The sequence below is a fragment of the Ipomoea triloba genome, chromosome 5 (genome assembly GCF_003576645.1).
Source record: "Ipomoea triloba cultivar NCNSP0323 chromosome 5, ASM357664v1".
NCBI lineage: Eukaryota > Viridiplantae > Streptophyta > Magnoliopsida > Solanales > Convolvulaceae > Ipomoea > Ipomoea triloba.
The window spans coordinates 1,738,850-1,761,109 of record NC_044920.1 but is presented as its reverse complement, the minus strand read 5'-3'; the positions used below and the strand labels follow the sequence as shown (position 1 = coordinate 1,761,109).

The following is a 22,260-nucleotide window of genomic DNA, read 5'->3' as shown; positions in this document are numbered from 1 at the left end:
TAAAATATATGATTTTTACTTTAAGTTATTTCTGTAGATTCAGGGTTTGAGACATCATATGTGCCATTGGAGGAACATAAGTGATTTGGGATAAAAATGATGTGTTTTAAGATTAATTGTAATTTTTTTTTTATTTCTTAAGTAGTTAGGTCAAAAATAAATATTGAGTTCTTTAAAAATTGAGGCCTTGTGTTGTTGCTCATCTTGCGCGCCTTAAAATCCGGGCATGACAATTAGTAATATTTTCTCTTAATTGAGACACTTTTTCAAGTAAGCTATCCTAAGAGTTAAAATTTACAATAAGGATGTATCATGTATGCATCATTATTTAGTTAGTTTTTTAGCCATATAAGTGCAAAACCAGCAAAATATATTTTGCAGTAAATATATGGCACAAATTAAAGGAAAAGTGATACGTACTGTAGATATACGGATGAATAACCGAAACGATCGAGAAAGATCAATGAAAAATTTAAAAGTACTTATAGTATATACGTACTGAAAATATAATAAGAAGAGCCCCTCGACAAAATCCTCAAGTGTCGTAAAAAAAAATTCCATAATTCAAAAACAGGGTATACCTCTTCAACAATACTTCACATTACCCTTATTAAGGGAGCAATTCCAAGTTCATTCACTACTACTGCTAAAGAAAAAAAAAGAAAAAAAAAACTTGTTTAACCTCCGTTATTTTGGGCATACGATGTTGTAATTCTGGTCATCAACATCATAAATAAATGATACGACGTTGTTTATCATTTAAAAAAATTAAAGAAATATTGACGAGATACGACGTTGATTATTTATAAAACACAGATGTCGTTTAATTCATTAAAAAAATATTGACGAGATACGACGTTGATTTTTACACAAAAGCATACGTCATTCAATTATTTAATGTTTAAAAAAAAAAGATACGACGTCAATTTTTAGCAATACAATTAAGAATTTTTTTTAACAAGTATATATGAAATACTTAGGCACCTAACATTGTAAACATACACACATTAAGTTTTGAACTTACGCACCTTAAGTTTTGAAAATACGCACTTCAAACTTTACAATTACACACCTTAAGCTTCCAGTAATACACACAATTATCATAATGCCACCGTGTTTTTTTTTTAATTTTTCATTATGAGCTGTTGATTTTGACAAGATCAATGGCTATAATTAATCCGTATGTTTATATATATGCTGATAATTTATTGTTCTTGAGAAATCAACGCTTCAACCCTCCTACCATCATCCAAATGAAGCAAATCAGTTTTAAGAAAATCAGTTTTAAGAAAAATAATATTTCATATTATTATCGTGACTGAAATTTGAAAATATTATTTCAATTTATTAGTTCCATCTATCACCTTACACTTACCAGAATGGAAAATACTTGGTGTACTCTCATTTTATACTCCCAAGTTGTACTCCCTCTCACATGTTTTTAATGTAGACACTTCTCTGTGGGTCCACATGATGAAAATAACCAATGTCTATTTGCCACCTCAGGCAATAGAAGTAAGGGAGTATAATTAGAGAGTATCTATAATAGAACTCAGCTAGAATATGTACAAAGATCACAAGTAAATGAATATCCAAGTCATTTTCATGCTTCAATTCATTTGTTGTTCCGTTGTCTTATCAAAGTCTGTTCTGCTTTTTGACCACGTTGTCTGAGAGAGAGAGACATCAGACATGCTTCATCTCCAATTCACCAACGGATTTGCCGTTAAAAAGCAACATTATATTTTTCTTGAGATAAATTATCCTTATATGCGAATTATTTACTCTTTCTAAGTAAGGATTATTATCTAAGATTTGTCATTACGATTAATTTATTATCATATATTTGAGGGTATTCATTATCATATATTCACGTGGTTTAATATTATATTTTATATTTTAAATTGTGATATTATATGTTTTAAAAGACGATATAATATAAGCATGAACATTATTGAATAAGCACAGAAAGAGTCTTTCATACTGAATCAATAAAGGGGATGGAATGTGAATAGTCCTGTTTGGTAACATAATTAGTTTCTCAGCCAATTTTGAGTTGTAAAATGATATTTTGCATTTAATCAATTATTAGTTAATAGCTAATTTACGAAATATCTTTTTACAATTATCTAATGCTATCAACTAGTCAAACTCAATACTTAATCAGTTAGAAGCTATCAATTATTTACCAAACACCCCCAATATTTCTTTATTATGCGTGGTACTGTGATTGATCCATGTATTGGTGGTAACAAAGAATTAAGGAATATGTTATATACGTCAAATTGTTTAACAAATATTTTATCAAATTAAAGCATATAGCGTGCGATAAGTATACGTCACATTTACTTTATATTCATTAATCCTGACTTGGTTAAAGATATGTCCAGAGTTTAGAGATCAAGAACTAAGTTAAGAATTGGGCCACTTATTTAGGTCAATATAAATCGAGAAATAATATACTTAATTGGTGAATAAACTAAGGGTGCGTTTGGTTCGCACATGGGAATCGGAATAGGAATGGGTATCAAATACTTTGTAAGGGTAATGGGTTTTGGTGAAAGTATTTAGCATGTTTGGTAGTTGCGTGGAATGGAAATGATTATTAATAGTTGGGGAAGAAATGAGGAAGGGAAATGAAACCCTTATTTAATAAGGGTATGAGTTTTCTCATTAATGGAGTATTTCAAACCCATAGTAACATTCTCAAAACCTATCAACCAAACACTAACAATCACTTTCATATCCATTCCTTAGGCCTAAACCCACCAACCAAACACACCCTAAGCTCTTAGGGTCTATTGTTTTAGGTTGTTCTTATTCCAGCCAGTCTTACTCTTGCTAGATGATGTGACACATTAGAAAATAAATTTTTTTATATGACATGGTTAGCAAACTTACTATTGCATCAAGTTTGTTAAACCTGACAAAAAGTTGCGGCTGCGACAACCTTTTGTACTTTATTTTATTTATATTTTTTCATTTTTGTTTTTAATTTTTTTTATTTATTTTCTTTTGGTGTGATGGGAAAATAAGACCCTTTTTTAAAGTAAGAGAGTATTGATGTGGAATTTTTGAAAGTGAAAAAGTATTGCAGTGATAAGAACAATTTGACATATATAGTCCACGAGATTACACAATCATTAACATAACTAGGGCGTAACACCCAGGCCTATAAATTATCATTATACCTAGCCATCCAACCAACCAATTCACCAACGTAACCCACCATTTTACCTTGATAATTTGTAGTACCACTATACATCCTTTATTATAAATAGGCAAATCACAATTTTGCAAACTACGCAGGTGTGATCATATCTATCAAACAACCATAGAGAAATAAATCATTCTAGACACCCGCTGGTAGAGTGGTCGACTGTAAGTCAAACTTGTAACTTGTGGTTACCAAGTCAACAACATGATTAATTTGACTGAGGTTGTCCCGATTTGAACAATTTTCTCCAACATATACAAAGCCACCACTTATGTAAAATTATAAAAACAAATTTAAATTGTTCACTAATCAAAGAAATTAAATTTTCAATTAATGTATGAAACATAATTCAACATCATTACCAACTAAAGACTTTATTAGTTAGAAGGTAAGTTGTGGTTGTAGGTATGTCTTAAACAAAAATATTGTTAGCCACAATCATTGAATCTTATAACGGAATCTCATTTTATAATTGAAGCCTAGTTGATCTTCTAGACTTACTTCCTACAACCTTTGCCTAAAGTCTATTCTTCGTAACCTAAACTACACTACTACTACGTACGCCGGCCTGTAGCCAAGCATCTGTGGACGAATGTCTATTAGTCGCTCAAATTTTTCATTCCTCCATTATTTATATTTTAATTACTTATGTTTTTTTTTTGTTTAAAAAAGAAGAAAAAAAATAGTATTTTTCTTGTAGGGTGTGTTTGGAAATCCGAAAAATAATTTTTTTAAATTATTTTCCGGGTTTCCCGTGTTTGGAAGAGCCTAGAAAATCGAAGTCAACGGAAATTATTTTTCGATCAAAGCAAAAACAATGTTGTTTTTGGAGAAATGATTTCTGTCAAAATTTGACGGAAGTCGTTTTCCACATACCGCAGCTACACCGACGAGCACAGCCTTGGTCTAGTTTCCACAGGAAACCAGAGCACTGCTCTGATTTCCGAAGAAAAAGTTTTTTTTTTAATAAATAACATTATTTTTAATATTATTATAAATATTTTTTATATTTTAAATAAAATATTTAATTATACAATTCTATTGAAAATGAACCAAACACATCAAGACAATTTTCTAGAATACAACCAAACACGGAAAAGGAAAATGTTTTTTTTTAAATGACTCATTTTCCAGAAGTCAATGTTCCTAGTTTCCATAGACACCCTTAATCTTTGACTTCCATTTACGAAAATGTCAGTGGCCGTTACCCGAATGTGTGCATTGGGTGAAAGTAGTGAAACTCGTCTTATGATCCCAACAGGCAAAGGACCAATATGGCCAATGTTTATTCCTTGAAATGTTAATGTTGTGGTGGAAATAGTCATTGAAGTAACGAAGATGTTAATATACCCACATTGATAGAACAGCATACTCATACCGAATCTAAGTTCTCATCCGTATGTTGAGGTGAAAACATCACAAAGAAAAATTTGTGTTGAGTATTTTCCCAGCTATTTCCTCTTGTTATTTTCAACAACCGTAAAACATTAATCATGTTAGTGGACCACCAAGGAAGAAAAAACATCTTAGAATTAGTATGCAAAGCAAGAAGTTTAATTTCAAAGCTAAAAGGAAAAAAGAAGAAAAAAATAAAGACATAGTATCAGAAATGTGAAGTAAAATCTGGGTAAAATAATGATTATGCATAGAAATACATGCCCATGAAAAAGTCTTAGGAAGCAAGCATTAAGAGAATTTTGGCAGTTTGATAGGGCAGTGGGTGAACTAAATCAGCCATTGAAGCTGACCTTCATGCTGAGTCAGAACCTAATCTGCCAACCCTCAAGTTAAACACTCCCATTTCCCCCACTATAAAAGAATGCCCTCAATTCTATTCTCTTCACAAGTAAAAAAAAGCATAAAGCATCTGCTGTTACCTGATCTGATAAGCCCTGAAGTCAAACATGGCAGCTCTCGGCAGCAGCAGCATTGATAAACCGTTTCGCTCTTTCTTGCTCTTTGGCCTTCTGGTGCTCTTCGCAAACACGCTTTCTTTGGCAAATGCTAAAGTTCAGCAGCACCAGTTTGTTGTATGGCACCGAATTTTATCATGCTTCATATTCCATTTCTTGATTTTTCTTTGGTTGTTTTAGGCTCTCGGGAACTGGAGGATACTGATGTGAGTTTGTTGTTGTGTGACAGATTCAAGCAACACCAGTGACGAGGCTGTGCAGTACCCATAACATGATAACAGTGAACGGGCAGTTCCCTGGACCAACCTTGGAAGTGAACAATGGTGATACGTTAGAGATCAAGGTTATCAATAAAGCACAATACAATGTCACCATTCACTGGTAGGTTTGTGAAACAAAGCATGCATGCAGTGTATTAGTAAATATATTCGCAAATAAAGAAAATGAGTTTATTGACTTCTTATCTGTCCTCGTTATGCACAAAAACAGGCACGGTGTCCGGCAGATTAGAACAGCATGGGCAGATGGACCAGAGTTTATTACGCAGTGCCCAATTAGGCCAGGAGGGAGCTATACTTACAGATTTACAATCAACGGTCAGGAAGGGACGCTTTGGTGGCATGCCCACAGCTCATGGCTCAGGGCCACCGTTTACGGAGCTCTTATCATCCGTCCAAGAGAAGGGGAGTCCTACCCATTCCCTAAGCCTACAAGAGAAACACCTGTTGTACTCGGTAATTTTCTTTCTTAACCAAAGATTTCAACGTAAGACAAGACTGATAAACAGTTATTTGAGCATTCTTTGCTGCAATTTTTGGATATAGTTTGCCTTCAAACAAAGTTTCTGAAATAATCACTGAAAGTTTGACAATAATGATGATCAGGTGAGTGGTGGAATGCAAACCCCATTGATGTTATAAGGCAAGCTCAGAGAACTGGAGCCGCTCCAAATGTATCAGATGCATTCACTATCAATGGACAACCTGGTGACCTGTTCAAGTGCTCCAGCAAAGGTAAGAATTATGAGTACCTCTCTGGTTCTCTGCCTTAAACAACTTTCCATGAGAATTAAAAATAACACATGATAGCCCTGTATTGTGTCATAAACAGTAATGATTCCAATAAACCGGCAAAAACTCTTAACATCCAATATCTATTTAACTAATCTGAAATTGTCCACCAATTAAAAATCAACTGATAATAACAACTAGCAAATTTGCAGCCAAGGTAGTATGCATACCGATGCTAGATGCCAGAGTGGAACAACTTTTAAGAGGATTTTAGACCACTTATATATACCTCTGAGCTATTCTAGCATTGGCCAAGCAGGAATTTTCATTCTTCAAAGATTGATTGCTTTAGTATGTTTTGATACAGAAACTGTAGTAGTCCAAGTGGACTCAGGCGAGACCAACCTCCTTAGAGTTATCAACGCTGCACTCAATCAACAGCTTTTCTTCTCGGTTGCCAACCACAAACTCACAGTAGTTGGAGCTGATGCCTCTTATGTGAAGCCCTTTACTACTTCAGTCATCATGCTAGGACCAGGCCAGACTACTGATGTCCTAATCACCGCCAATCAGCCACCGGCCCGTTACTACATGGCAGCACGAGCATATGCCAGTGCACAAGGTGCACCGTTTGATAACACTACAACCACAGCCATCCTACAGTACAAGGCTGCTTCTTCCTCCTCCAAGGGAGGTCAGACAACTCCGGTTCTCCCATCTCTACCAGCATACAATGATACAGCAACCGCCACAGCCTTCACAACGAGTTTCAGAAGTCTAAGAAATGTTGAGGTGCCTACTGAAATTGACGAAAACCTCTTTATCACCGTTGGTCTAGGACTCAATAACTGCCCCAAGGGAGCAAGTTCCCAAAATTGTCAGGGACCAAATGGAACTCGGTTCACTGCCAGCATGAACAATGTGTCATTTGTGCTCCCATCCAACTTTTCACTACTTCAGGCACATCACCAAGGAATCCCAGGAGTTTTTACAACTGACTTTCCAGCCGCTCCACCAGTTAAGTTTGATTATACTGGTAATGTTAGCCGATCACTTTGGCAACCTGCTTCTGGAACAAAGGTGTACAGGTTGAAATACGGGGCAAGAGTGCAGATAGTGCTGCAGGGAACAAATATCTTCACAGCTGAAAACCACCCAATCCATCTTCATGGATATGATTTCTATATCCTTGCCGAGGGTTTTGGAAACTTCAATCCACAACAAGATACAGCAAAGTTTAACCTAGTGAACCCACCTCTTAGAAACACAGCAAGCGTACCAGTCAATGGATGGACAGTCATCCGTTTTGTTGCAGATAATCCAGGTGAGATTAACAATTTTGCCAATTCCTTTTCTTTCCCTTTTCAACTAATAGGTTGATATTTAAAACTAATAATTTTGCATAAAACAGGAGTTTGGATAATGCACTGTCACTTGGATGTCCACATTACATGGGGCTTGGCCACGGCTTTCATAGTGGAGAATGGAGTTACCGAATTGGAAGCATTGGAGGCTCCTCCTGCAGATTATCCAATCTGTTGAGAACATCAGCTCACACCATTCAACAACATCCAAGATCTCCATAAAAGAATTCAACTTTCCTGCCTTAGCATCTAAATGTAGTCCTCAAATCTATCCCCAGCATTAGGGGCTAGTTACTTTCTATCATCCACCTTACTGTGCACTTATTTTATTGTATTTTGTTAGATAAAGGGTGGGATAGTGCCAATCAAAGCACTGCCCATTTGAATTGGATCCTATTGTTGCAGAATTGTAACTCCTGTATTCTTTGTAGCATTATGAATTGAAGGTCTTATTGTTTTGGTTTTTAACTATTTGCATTAAATTTACCTAATATTGGACTCTTAAAATACACTTGATTGTGACCAGAAACCAGAACCTATCAAGTTGCAGCAGCTAAAAGCACTTTTGATCCTAACAGTTCAAGTTCAGAGAAAAATGAAGAAAAATCTCAATAGGGCACCGATAAGTACAAAGTTATATGAAAAAATTTCTGAAAAAGGAGGAAGAGAACAGAAATCCAGAAAGATTAAATAAAAACTTCTCTTGTTTTCCAAAGAAAACAAAAATCAATTTACAGCCTTTGCATTTAGAAACTAGCAATAAACAAAATCCGCATGGTACAAACTCGGAAATGGGGATTGGGGTTTAATGATCAGGAAAAGATGTAGGATTCATCGTACCTTTTGGTGTCTACTGGAGCTCATAAAGAGAATTTTGCCTTGATATTCTTCCAAAACAGCTCAACTGAAGCCTTAGCTTAGGCTAGGGTTTGAATTTAAGAAAAAGTAGTTAATTTAGCGGGTCAATTTGGTTATATCTAAATGCCCGGATTGTTTCCCGCTAAAAGGTGACCCGCCTTTAATTCCCGGTATCATCAGGCCGTTCTAATAAAAATTGGGCCATGTGCTATATCTTAATTTGGACCTTTTCTTTTTCAAGTAATTTCTATATATAAATAATAATTGTTCAAAAACTTGTATCAAAATATAAATATTGTATAAAAAATACATATAAAATTTTATTAAAAAAGTGATATGCGTCGTGGACATTTAGACACAAAATCATCAATCAAACTTTTGATATCAACTTCTTTCAAAAGCCCCTTTTCAATAGAGATTAAAGCTAATCCATTGAGTCTCTCTTGCAACATACTTGATCGTAAGTAAGATTTCAACAATTTCGACTTTTAAATACTCATTTTCTGCAGAAGCAACAGTAATCAAGATAATCAATAATATTCAGTATGCAATAGTAGCATTTTAAAAACAACTCATCTGTTTCAATTAATTCAATATACTCACTGTCCCTATCTTTTCTTTCTATAAAATCTCTCTAAGCAATTTTAGCTCAAAAGACAATTCATTTCCATCAATATCACCACACTGTCCATCTCTCTTAAGAACTGCTTCTAATTGTCTAATTGAGATGTGGGATTATGATTTATGAAATATAATTGCCAAACGGAATTCGCAATATTTTTGGATTAGGAAATATATTCAATTTCATCTGGTTAGAAATTTGTCCAATCTTCATACATTTAGCCTAAATTTGGGGCCCCAAAAAATTGGGGGCCCTGTGCAGTCGCACATGTTAGACATGCTTAGATACGGCCCTGCCCGGTATGGTGGGACACGGCATACCGCATATGTATACGATCCACATTTCCACATAGTTGTGTGGATCACAGTTCAAACCGATGTTGTTTTGATATTAAAAAAAATTTGTTTCGTACGCGTGTTAGAAATTAAAAAATTGAATATTATGGTGTAAGATAATGTATTTTATGAGTTAGAATAATGTACTTTATATGTGCTAGAATAATAAAATTTCTGGGATAAGATAATGTATTTATGAGTTAGAATACTGTATTTTATGTGTCAGAATAATATATTTTATGAGTTAGAATACTGTATTTTATGTGTCAGAATAATATATTTTATGAGTGAATACTGTATTTTATGTGTCAGAATAATATATTTTATGAGTTAGAATAGTATTTTATGTGTCAGAATAATATATTTTATGAGTTAGAATACTGTATTTTATGTGTCAGAATAATATATTTTATGAGTGAATACTGTATTTTATGTGTCAGAATAATATATTTTATGAGTTAGAATACTGTATTTTATGTGTCAGAATAATATATTTTATGAGTTAGAATAATGTATAATTAATGTACTTTTTGTGTTAAAATAATAAAAATTTTAAATAAGTTAATGTATTTTATGAGTTAGAATAATATACTTATGTATTAAAATAATGTATTTTATAAGTTAGAATAATATACTTTTTGTGTTTTGGGATCTTTTGTGGACCATGAGTTAGAATAATGTACTTTATGTGTTTTTGGATCTTTTGTGAACCACAGTCCACGCAATAATGACTGGTGGGACACTATTGTAAGGCAAATTTTATTGTGGATCATGGTCCAAATCGTCTGTGTCGTTTCTTTTAATGAAAAGAAGCAGCACCCGTTCTATCCAATTAATTATGTTTGTCTGACGTATTCAGTTTAATTTTATATACATTGTCGTTTCATTTCTAACACAACTAAAATATCATTTTGTTTAAACTACAGTTTCATTTGATATTATACACCCAATATGCGAGACATGTTATTGAATTTCGTTTTATACACACTGTAGTCTTATTACAACATCACTAAAGTATAATTTTAATTCAACTACGGTTTCATTAGACAATATATACACTCGAATATGTAAAATTGTTATTCAATTTCATTTATATACACTATAGTTTCATTGCAATACAACTAAAATATCATTTTGATATAAGTGCAATTTCATTAGACAATATATACTCAATATATGAGACAGTTTATTCAGTTTCATTTTATAAATACCGTAGTTTCACTTCGACACAACTAAAGTATAATTTTAACTACTATAGTTTCATTTGATAATGTACAATCAATATATAAGAACTATTATTCAGTTTTATTTTAGATATACACTATAGTTTCATTATAGCACAACTAAAGTATCATTCTAATTCAACTACATTTTCATTTGACAATATACACTCAATATGTGAAACATGTTATTTAGTTTTATTTTAGAAACACTATAGTTTCATTTTATTATGAGCATATGAGATATGTTATTCAGTTTCATTTTAAAAACACTATAGTTTACTTTTATTTTGAGCACATCATAATAAAAGAATTTGTTAAATATAACAGCCGTCGTTTCTTTACTTAGAGAAACGTCGTTTTTGGACCATGACCCACACAATTGTGTGGATCCTAATACACGGTATAACAACTGCTATGGTAACCTCTAGGTAAGCCTTTTCAAGCTGGGAAATAAAATCAATTTGGGGTGAGCAATGACCTTATACCATTTTCCCTTTTTTTTTTTTTTAACGTTTTCTAATATTAAAAAAATCATTTTTTTAAATCTGAAAATTTTGTTAATATTTTTAAAATATTCATACTTTTAAATCATATTATATATGATTGCTTTTAATTGGAAAGTATCTAGTTTGCAACTAGGTGCATGTCTCTCCATGTTTAAACGTGATCATTAATGAGATATTTCGTAGAGTATTCTCATGAATTATTTTTTGAAGATTTTTGTTGATGAAGGTGGATGTGAAAGGTGAGAGAAGCTAAGAGAGAACAATTTGCACCTTTTGCAGTTCAAATTTTTGTGTGAAATTCATTGCATAAAAGAAACACAGAAGATGTCTGCATGCACCAACTATGCATGTAATAAGTCTCTAAACTTTATTTATTTATTTATTTACATTTTTTCCCTCTAATACACTAACTATATGCATCTGACATGCATCTCAAGAATTTTAAAATAAAACTCCAATTGATGAGAATATTTAAATTATTTTTACAACATCATCCAACAAACATTATATTCATTATCATACTACCTCCGTCCCATTTTGGTTGTCTGGTTCGTTTAACGAGGCTTGACTGAAGTTATTTTTAATCCAATTTTTCATAATATTAAGTTTAGCATTAATATATAAAATTTATATATTTAGAAACTACATTAAAAGTACTATTAAACACACAAAATTATATTTAAAAATAATACAAAATTACTAAACAAAATAAATAAGGAAGAAAGAGTTGGTTTGACCAATGAATAGTAAATAGGACAGGTAAAATGGGACAGATGAGGTATCAAATTAAATATTGAAAGTTGGGTCGAGACTACTTCATAAATATATTTTCATGAACTATACCTATGAATTGATCTAAAATACTACATTCAAGACACGAAACTAAATAGTGATATTTTCAATCAAATCAAAACATTTGAATTGAATCGTGATAATTTAATCGAGCAATTTGTTATCCGATCAGATTCTTTATTCAATCTCATCATCCACTTTGATGAGAATTGAACTATTTTAAGTTATTCAAATCAATCCAAAAGTGCTGCCTTGTTTGGATAAGGTAGTCATCAAATGATGTAATAAAACGCCTTACGTGTCCTTAAATCTTTGGGCCGACGTTTAACGGAAGTTTATCCGTACATAATTCCGCGCCTGTCATCGGATAACTAACTTCGCTTGTGTGCTGTCTATTGTCTAACGTACGAGAACTCACAAATTAATGTTCCCCCAACATCTTGATTCTTGGCCCAAGGTGCCGTGAATGCTCATGCCACGTATGCGTCCACGTGTTCACATAGGGGCAGCCATCATCTCCCACGCCTCAGCTTCACTCCCTACTATACATTTCACCATTCTACACTCGTCATCTAGTGATTCATGCAAACCAGACACGTGGCTTACATGCAGCCCCGATGTATTTGCAGTGCTGGTCCCACTTAATCCTCCTTTTTTTTATTCCATACTCAATCATCTTTAATTTATAATATAGTTTTACCACATCAATTTCATCTCATAAATCGTAAAAAAAAAAAAGTATGGGATATTTGGTAAATAATTGTTAGTTGTTAGTTGATCGATCAAATTACTGAATTTGATTTTATTTTTTCAATGAAAGCGAGGAATGATAACATTAACTGATTATAGAAAGATATTTAATTAGTAAATTAGCTGATAGTTGATTATATGCAAAATGATTTTCTTAAATAGTTGATCGAAAAACTACTTTGAGTAACTTTTTGAATGTTAACATTTTAAAATAATAAGTTATTACAAAAATCTAATTAAACGAACAATTATATTGATTTTTTTAACTAAGTCAAACATGTAATAGTGATTAAATAAACAAAACTTAACTGATAAGCAACATGTTTTTCACAAATAGTACAAATTTTTCATAAATAAAAAATTTATAATAGAAAAATAAATTAAAAATATTATCATTTTTATTTATAATAATCAATATTTTTCCTTTAAAAAATCAATATTTTATTAGAATAATGATAAACATTTATTCCTCTTGAATTTTTTCTTCTAATTTTCCTCGTAACATAGCGCTATATGATTAGATTTTTTTTTGTATTTTATTATAAGTAGGTAGAAAAAATTTATTATTGTTATTATTACACATAATAGGTATGAGTTTTATACATGCATATAATGAAAGACAAATTAGTCATTACAACAAAAGTAAGCTATTTTTTAAAATTCAAGAAAAACCTAATATTTAACTCAAATAGCTATTCTTTTTGTAAAGTGAATTGTCAATTTTCAAAAATATTATTTTTTTATGAATATAAATGAGTTATCAAACTATTTTATATATATTTAACTAATTTAATTGGAGTGACTGATTGAAAAATATATTTTTTAGGAAAGATTGAAAATTCGAACGTTTTTTCGCAAAGAAAAATCAATCTGGTAAGATTTATTTCATTAATTAAATTGGCATGTAGAAGTGTAATTTATTGGAATTAAAAATATCTACCTCCACCTAGATAGCTATAAATACCCCGCAGCAATCCAGAAAAAACGGATTTCAGTGTCCAAACGCTTCCCATAAACGCTAGCTCTATCTGACGCAGAACACGATTCGAACGTTAACGCGGCTTCCGTCAAGAAAACTCTACGCGGGTTTTGGTTGCAAAGGATATTCATCGATTCTGTTTTTCCAAGATAATCATCGATTCCTGCCGGATATATGGCTTCTGAGCATAGTACTGAGAGGTACATTACTTTGATCTCAGTCTGTTCCTCTCTATTATTGTTTATTTCATCTGTGGATCTTGGGTTTTAATCGCCTTTTGAAGTATAAAACTGAAAACGTATTGGGAATGGATAATTTCTTCTTGATATTTATTTATTTTTGTGGAGTTTTATCCTTGTGTTTGATTGTGGGCTTAGGGGTTTGTTGATCTTATCTTTCTTGTGTGGTTAAGGATTTAGGGTTTTGGAGGGATTAGAAGTAATGTTTTAGTATTGGTTAAATTGATATTGTGCTTACATTATGATTTAGTTCTAGGTTGTAATTGATGAAATAGTACAGCTTGATAGGAATGCTCAGGTATACCCGGCCTGTTTGAATTTCATTCACTCTGTATTTTATATTTTTTCTGTCAAAGGAACAGAGGTTTGTTGAATTAGCATTACAAAGTATGCAGATTTCTTTAATTTTTCCTGGGGATTTTATTCCTTTACACATCCCTTTCCAAATAACTAGGAATGGTATATGAATGGGTAACCCAAATCCCAACCAAGTTGGTCAGGTTAACTTAAAATGTTACAAGTTTTATCTCAACAGGAGCGACCTATTGACCTTCTTGCATTGAGTGGTTAGCTATGGTTTAGGTTAATTTACCTCTTTTGGGTCTTTTTTTTGGTTAGGGTCACCAGGCAAGATTTATCCCGGGCAAAATTTCTTGATTTCCCTCACCCAAAAAACAAAAGAAAAAAAAAGAAGAAGAGAGAATGGTATATGAAACCCAAACTTGTTTATTTGTCTTCTGGTACATCATTCCAATGGCAATTTGAAAGTGAATGAAGTTTAGATATGCTGTGTTGTTAAGGAAAGCTAAAGACTTTAATATGTCTCTATTTGATATCCTGTCTTTGGTGGGAATTTTTTGTGCAAAATTCTTAGTTCAGATTGCTAAGTTGTTACTTAAATCCTCACTCTTAGCAATTCTTGTATATGACAGTTTTTTGGATAGTAAAACTGCACACTGTTTATTTGTCTTCTGGTGTATCATTCAATGGTGATTTGAGAGTGATTAAGTTTACATATTGTGTTGTTAAGGAAAGCTAAAGACTCTCTCTCTATTTGATATCCTGTCTTGGTGGGAAATTTTGCACAAAATTCTTTAGTTCTTGTTGCAAAGTTGTTACTTAATATCTAATTGGATGTAACTGAGTCTGCTATGTTCCTTGCAGAGATCCGAAGATGGTAATTCTCAATGATCAAGGTTCTAAGGTGGGTTCTCTACCCTTGGATAAGAGGAAAACGAGGAAGAGAAAGGATGGGCCTAAGAATGTTGCTGAAACACTTGCAAAATGGAAGGAGTATAACGAAAAACTTGATTTTATGGAGGAGGGAGGGAAGCGTGTGCGCAAAGCTCCTGCGAAGGGATCAAAAAAAGGGTGTATGAAGGGCAAAGGAGGGCCAGAAAATGTAAGGTGTAACTATAGAGGCGTCCGGCAGAGAACATGGGGCAAATGGGTAGCTGAAATTCGGGTGCCAAAACGAGGTAGCAGGCTTTGGTTGGGCACTTATGGCACCGCGCTTGAAGCTGCACTAGCTTATGATGAAGCTGCAAGAGCAATGTATGGTCCTTGCGCCCGCCTAAACCTTCCAAATCACACTAAAACCGAATGCTCTTGCTTGCCTTCTGCATCCGCATCAGACTCCACCGTCGCTTCTAGCCTCTGTGAGATAGAAACCGAGGCTGCAGCTTCTTCCAACATAGAACACGGAGACAGCAGAGGTGAATCACATAACAAAGCGCCACTCCACTCGGACAAAGGGGATGGAGGCGGGGCAAGAACTGAAGAACCATCTGATGTTACTGCAAATCTAGACGACTTCTCTTGGGATGAAATGTTTGATGTGGATGACATATTAGGCGTTTTGAACACTCCCCTCAATGTCCTCCCCGGTGATACACCGGGTGCTAGATCACTGGAAGATCTCCCGCAACTCGAGCAGCAAGCTCCTGCAATTGATCTGAGCTTTCTGAACCAAGAAAGGCAAGACGATGCGCGCTTCAACTTGGACGATGTTGGGTTTCTTGACTTCAATTCAGAATTGGGCATTTGGTGAGAAGCAAGCTTGTAAGATATGAAGAAGAGCCTGTAAGAATCTCATGGAGTGTAAAATAATGCTGTGATTATCCTTGATTTGGAGCTGTGATTTCCACTTAAATTTTCTCCTTGGTTACACAAATGGGAGCTAATTCTCTTGAAGTTTTTGGAATAGGGAGATCTAATTGACTGTTAACTATACTATGTTGGTGTTTCAAATTCTTTGTGTATAATACCATCTCTAACCCGATTTATTTGCATTCTTGAAATACTTTCTCACTTCTAAAAATAGATTATATAAAGAAAAATAGATTTTATTTTTATATAGTATCATATTTATAATATATGGAGTAATACTAAAATAACATTTATTTTGAAAAAATATTGAGCCAGGATGCTGGTGATGTCGAATTTACAATCATTGCACATTTTGTAATCCTTGTAATACATATGTAGGTTAAAAATATAAAAAAGAATACTGTGAAAATAGAAAGACATTTTCACAGAAAAATAATATTATATAATAAACAAAAATAGTACTGCAGATTTATGAAATATGAAGATAATGTCCTAGACACAATAATGACCCATAACTTGGGCGGTCTAAGAAGGTGACTTGAGGTCCAAGAAGGTGACTCGAACTCAAAAGGCCAAAATAGAAGAGCTAGTTGCTTTAAGTGAAGGCCCTGGACTAGGCGGTTTGGACCGAGAGACTCAAATGAAGCTACCCGAGTCGGGTGGTTAGACACGAAATCCAAGTCCGTGTCTAGGCAATGGGCCTCCATAGCCGGCCCTGGCGATAACTATTCCACCCTCGAAGGCCTACCTCCGTGGCTGTATTCAAACTAACCCCGTGACCCACCATACGGGCTTTGACCCGATCCTGTGGTCTACCACGAAGTTAGCTAAATTGGTTAAGACTTTCATGTATATATTGATTTTGTCTTATTCTTCTACAGCATCATGTCCTAATTAATTATTACAAAGTAATTATGTCATATTCCTACAAACTTCTTGTAATATTCTAGCTAGCTCTAATTCATCTAATATTATTGAAGTTCTACTCAATTATCCATTCTATCCCTATATTTTATGTGACCTAAGTTGATATGTTTAAAACTCGAGTCAATTAGTTCTATCAATAATTATCATCATAACATTAAAAGAGATTATAATTTTTTTTTTCTTTTACGAGTAAAAGCCTTTTAAATGTGTGTACTTGCTACCAATCGACCGTAAAACCACTTGCCCAGTTGCATGAACTAATCTCTACGCTACGGCAATAATGAGCCATGAATTGATGATAATCAATAATGCTCATTTAGTCATTTCCATACCTAAGTTTATATATATAATTCTTTTTATATTATATACACAGCTAGAAAATTCATAATTTCTTACTATAAAACATAAAAAAAAATATCAATATGAATTCATAAAGTGACTATTGTAATTTCATAAATTTACTATTATAAATTCATAAAATAGATATTTTAAATTCATAAAATTAAGTCACTACAACAAATTTATGAAACAATTATTGAAATGATACATGAATCTAGGTGAGATGAATGATGAATAACATTGAACCCCACATCAATCTAAGTCAGATGAATCATGAATAACATCGGACCCTACACTCGTACGTTGGGGTGCATGTGCAACCAAAGGTCTATGGATATGATGTGTCTTCAGACAATGACAATATCTATAACTTCTGCTCAGTCACCCTCGCCATTAACCAAATAGTGCTATGAAACCATAATTTAACTAACTTGTCGAATTATTGGTTTGATAATAACGATAATATTTTATAGTTAATTTTATTTTTGTCTTATAGGTAATAATTCACCTTCAATTTATATTTTTAAATCATTCTTCTTTGGTTTGTTCTATTATTTTGTAGAATGACAAATTTTGCTCCTTTATTAACAAAACAGTTTAAATTTCGTAAAATACAATGACATTTAGGTCTTCAATTATGAATTTTTTTTCAAAAAATAAAAATAAAAATATAGCTGGTTAATTCACTTCGTATAAAAATGATCGAAATGGGTTTGTATTTAACGATATTTCAACAATTTCATTGACGCAGGACCAAAAATAGTCATGACACAAAAATACTAAGATCAAAGAGGGATGTTCTGAAAAAGAATGACTAAAACATCTAAAAGTGGATTGTCATGGTGCCACCTATAAATCTATGACAAAAAATAGAATTAACCCAATATTTTATATTGAACTTTTTAATGAGGGTAATCTATTGGCCTTTTTGAATTGGTTTACCTTTTTGTGAGTTTTGTTGGCTAAGGTGATAAGAAAAATCTAACTTCTAATCTTGCAGATGGAAGCTAGTCTTAAGTTAAACTAACTTCTTATCCACTAAATCAACGTAGGTGAGGGCTTATGAATATGATCCTTTAATTGTTAAATGAGTTGTAAATTCAATCTCTTGACTATTAAGACTTTAAAGAAGCTTTGATTGTATCTAGGGTTTTATGGTGATATATTTGTAACTTTTAATATATATATATATATATATATATATATATATATATATATATATATATATATATATATATAAAATTCAGTTCCCGTGCGGTTGTGCAGTGGCTTTAGGTGCGTACTTTTGTTCTTAAGGTGCGTCATTATAAAACATTAGGTGCGTGATTTGTGTCGTTGCGTGGCTTGTGTACTTAAAGTGCGTGGTTTGTGTGTTTAAGGTGCGCAATGTGTTCTCAACTGAAAGTGCACCATTTAAAAACTTTAGGTGCGTGGTTTGTATACTTAAGGTGCGTCGTTTTAATGCTTAAGGTTAGTACCGCACAACCGCACGAGAAGATATACCCGCACCTAAACCTTTCTCTATATATATATATAATTTTCTCATGAAACTAACCCTTGATACTACTAATGGAACTTGGCATCTCAGTTAGCAAATTGACTAAATTTACAACTCATTTAAAAGTTAAAGGACTAAACTTGTAAAAATTGATAAAGAGAGAATAAATTTATAACATAGGAAAAATTGATGAACTATTAATTTATATTATAACATAGGAAAATTTTCTGAACTATAAATTTATAACATAGGAAAAATTGATGAACTATATGCGTGTATATAAATTCTTCTGTACTCACTACATCCTAATACCAAAAATGAAAAGGATGAGATTTTTAAACCATTTTGTAGTGAGAGAAATCAACAATTACTATAGGATGTTATATACTGGGTGAACCAACCACTATCATAGATGTGGACAAGGTAAATCACCCTTTTATGTAATAGTCCGCAAACCAAATAGGAGCTAGATAGGTAAATCACACTAAGAAGACCTTAGGTGAGGGACTTGACTGAGAAAGGGCTAACAAGAATAAAATCATAACATTCACGTACGAAAATCGTGCCCACCCGTTGTCTCACATGACACACTTTCCAAGGCAGGGTTGTAATTTTTTAATCATAAGTAATTTCTTTTAAAATTGATGATACACTTATCATTATTTTGAGATTTTCACATGAAATACTCTAAAAATTTATTCATGATAATTAACACAATAATTGAGGCAATTAACAAGCATAGAATCATTACTGCGTGATTAAGGTGGCCTTGTAATGCACTCAACTACCTGAACTAATAACCGCGACTACCAACAATGGACAATAACGCCCTCTTCATCCTTCCCACACGAAAACTCTTTCCGCACAGAGTCGACGTCGGAGAAACACCGCCGGCGACCACCGGATCACCGTACTCATCGAATCCCACATCCGACCTCGACCGCCGGTGCCGCCGCCGGTTTAAGGCCACCGCGGAGGAAGACGAGAACGACGACGAACACGACGGCGAAGCCGAGGGAGACCAGAGAGAATTAGGTGCGAAAACATCGCTAACGGTTTTCTTGGAAGAACCTTTGTGGAAGAAGAAAAAAGACGGACACAAAAACCTCGGTTTCCTCGAAGCTTTCTGCACTGATTTCCCGGCGGCGGCGGAGGACTGGTACGACGGCGGCGGAGTGAGCGGCGGCGTAGAACCGCCGTTAAACGACGGTTTAGGCGTTCCCGGCTGAGATTCCCAGCAGAACGGAATCGAACCAGAAGATCCTTCATAGTAATAGAATCTCAAAGAAGATTCGCCGCCTTTTGAACAATTTTCCTTCGTCAAAAGTCTCGAGAAAAACTTATCGTCATCTTGCTTGATCAGCACAACTTCTGGATGGGTATTACTGTTCACCATTTTCTTCTTCAATTCTGCAGTTTTAATTTTCTTGGGATCTGCAGATTGAAGAAGGAGAAGAAGAAGGTGAAAAGGAAAGATGGATTTGAAGAGGTATAAATATGGGGGATTTTGGGTAATTGAAATATTGAATGATGGCTGGGTAAGGAAGAAAGTTTATTTATTATTATGGTGACACCATGCATGGCTCAAGATTATTGACCATATCTTATATAATTTAAGTTATATATGTATATTAATTGCTATATATAATACTAGTAAAAAGGTTTAGTTGAAACGGATCTTTAATTTAACTAACATTGATGTTATACAAGGAAAGTGACATAAATATAATTGATCACTTGTATTCAAGGGGAATGCATGGCATAGGTCTTGTTTTGAAAGATTATGTATGCGATGGGAGAACCACCTATTGGTTTGTTAATTACAAAGTTTTAATTTTAATTGGGGTGAGAATTGTTTATTGGCCTTATTGGTTTGAGTCAAGTATATACGGACAACGACTACTTAGGCTTATTTAATTTACATCTTTATAGTTATTTGGCAGAGTTTCAGAGAGCACGCATCAAAGACTATATATATATGTTACCTATTGTATTAGTTGGTTTGGTTGATTGATAGTATTAAATTATTACCTATAGCATTTAGGTATTGGGCAGAGGCTTGGAGCCCAACATTGTGTGATAAAAAGTAGCGTTATTATAAAAATAATATAAAGGAATAAAGTCATTTATTTGTTATTAGTTATAACTTTTGATTGACCCTTGTCCCCTAATATTTTACAAAGGTAAATCCTTAACCCCTTTCTCGTTTTACTAAGATTACAGATGCTGTTGTAAATTATGGCCATTGCCGGATATATAAACAACGATTAAGAATACTTTTTGTGTTTTCAAAAAAAAAAAAAACTTTTTGTTAGATATTGTTGACATTTCTTTTATTTCCTTTCCTTCAATCATAACCTTGTATGTAAAAAAGTAGAATTAAAAACTTAATTTATTATACTTAATGTGCACAAAATAAAATATTCTTCATTAAATTAAACTATAAACATGCACTATATATTAATTGGTAATACATACATGTCACGTTAACCACTTTGTAGTTTGCATAATTTTTGTACTTGCAGGTCGAGTTTAATTTTTGTCAATAATTCAATAATTTATGTGTGCTATTACATAGGAGTGAGAGTGACTGTTAGTATATATATATATATATATATATATATATATATATATATATATATATATATATATAAAAGTAAAAAATAGGAAACATAACACGTAGTCGACTGGGAATTACCAACCGATTCAGATTAATTCACCCAAACTAACTCGTAGCTTATTAGGTATATAAAAATTATAAACTACGCACTTAATCTATACTTTAACTAAATAAACTTTTATCATCCGAACAATAGTTCTAATTTGGGGTGGGTGCTATTTGAATTATACGCATTGAGCCTCAAAAGTTGAACAAAATTTTAGATTTTGGATTAACTCAGTTAGGTATTTGTTAAATATTTTTTAATAGGTTATAGGGCAATCCAACTAGCCTAGTAAATGAAAGCACCAGTGGACATAGGCTGGGGGATCCAATAAGTTAGGACTGACCTGATCAACCCACACGTACAGCTCGGTGTCAATTGAATGACTACCGCTCTCAACCAATGATCACGTGCCACATCGGACTAACTTGCCATTAGTCATTATATCAACGACATCAACCTCGAGTACAAAAAATATCATTCTTTTTGCTCATTCACTTTTACTCGTTGTATTAGACTCTTATATTATTGTGTCCAATCAAATAGCTCTGGACCGAACAATTGAATTGCACTCAATTTATAAATACATTCTACTATCCTAACTTCTTACATAGTAGTATTCAAAAAACTCCAGTCTAATCCACACTATACCATTTTCAATAATAGTATATTAAATATAAATTCAGTTTGGATACTGAATTTTGTAAAATTTTTCCATATATATGTGACTCAATTGAAATCCTGAAAATTTGAAGTATTTTTTTATTTGGACTAAAAATATTTCACTAAAATAAATTAGATATTAAATCTATAAAAGATCACTCAAAATTCTTAAATATTCAGAATAAAATTCGAATATCATCCACCTGACTCTCCCTGGACTTTCATATTCCACATTTCCATAAGTGAACAGACA

General features: G+C 33.1%; 2 protein-coding genes and 1 long non-coding RNA gene across 3 annotated transcripts; 1 reads left to right on the top strand and 2 right to left on the bottom strand.

The window, feature by feature from the left end:
* Window positions 1-4,798: 4,798 nt before the first annotated feature.
* LOC116019945 lies at window positions 4,799-8,451 on the bottom strand. Its single transcript, XR_004098783.1, has 2 exons — window positions 8,345-8,451; window positions 4,799-7,675 (listed from the first exon to the last, which is right to left on the bottom strand). It is a non-coding gene; the product is annotated as an uncharacterized LOC116019945 (long non-coding RNA).
* A 5,131-nt stretch (window positions 8,452-13,582) lies between these two features.
* Window positions 13,583-16,108, top strand: LOC116019390 (dehydration-responsive element-binding protein 2B-like). The gene is made up of 2 exons (XM_031259568.1): window positions 13,583-13,769; window positions 14,973-16,108. Exons 1-2 carry the CDS (start codon window positions 13,744-13,746, stop codon window positions 15,856-15,858), a joined length of 912 nt encoding a protein of 303 aa, XP_031115428.1. The 5' UTR covers window positions 13,583-13,743; the 3' UTR covers window positions 15,859-16,108.
* Window positions 16,109-19,289: 3,181 nt separating this feature from the next.
* LOC116020867 lies at window positions 19,290-20,215 on the bottom strand. Its single transcript, XM_031261425.1, has one exon. It carries the CDS (start codon window positions 20,075-20,077, stop codon window positions 19,475-19,477), a length of 603 nt encoding a protein of 200 aa, XP_031117285.1. The 5' UTR covers window positions 20,078-20,215; the 3' UTR covers window positions 19,290-19,474.
* Between the last annotated feature and the right edge of the window lie 2,045 nt (window positions 20,216-22,260).

Bases quoted from the DNA above. Each gene is read 5' to 3' on its own strand.
- LOC116020867 (XM_031261425.1), bottom strand. From the start codon at position 20,077: ATGGTGAACAGTAATACCCATCCAGAAGTTGTGCTGATCAAGCAAGAT.
- LOC116019390 (XM_031259568.1), top strand. From the start codon at position 13,744: ATGGCTTCTGAGCATAGTACTGAGAG. The intron at 13,770-14,972 runs GTACATTACTTT...TGTTCCTTGCAG, and splicing joins TCTGAGCATAGTACTGAGAG to AGATCCGAAGATGGTAATTC.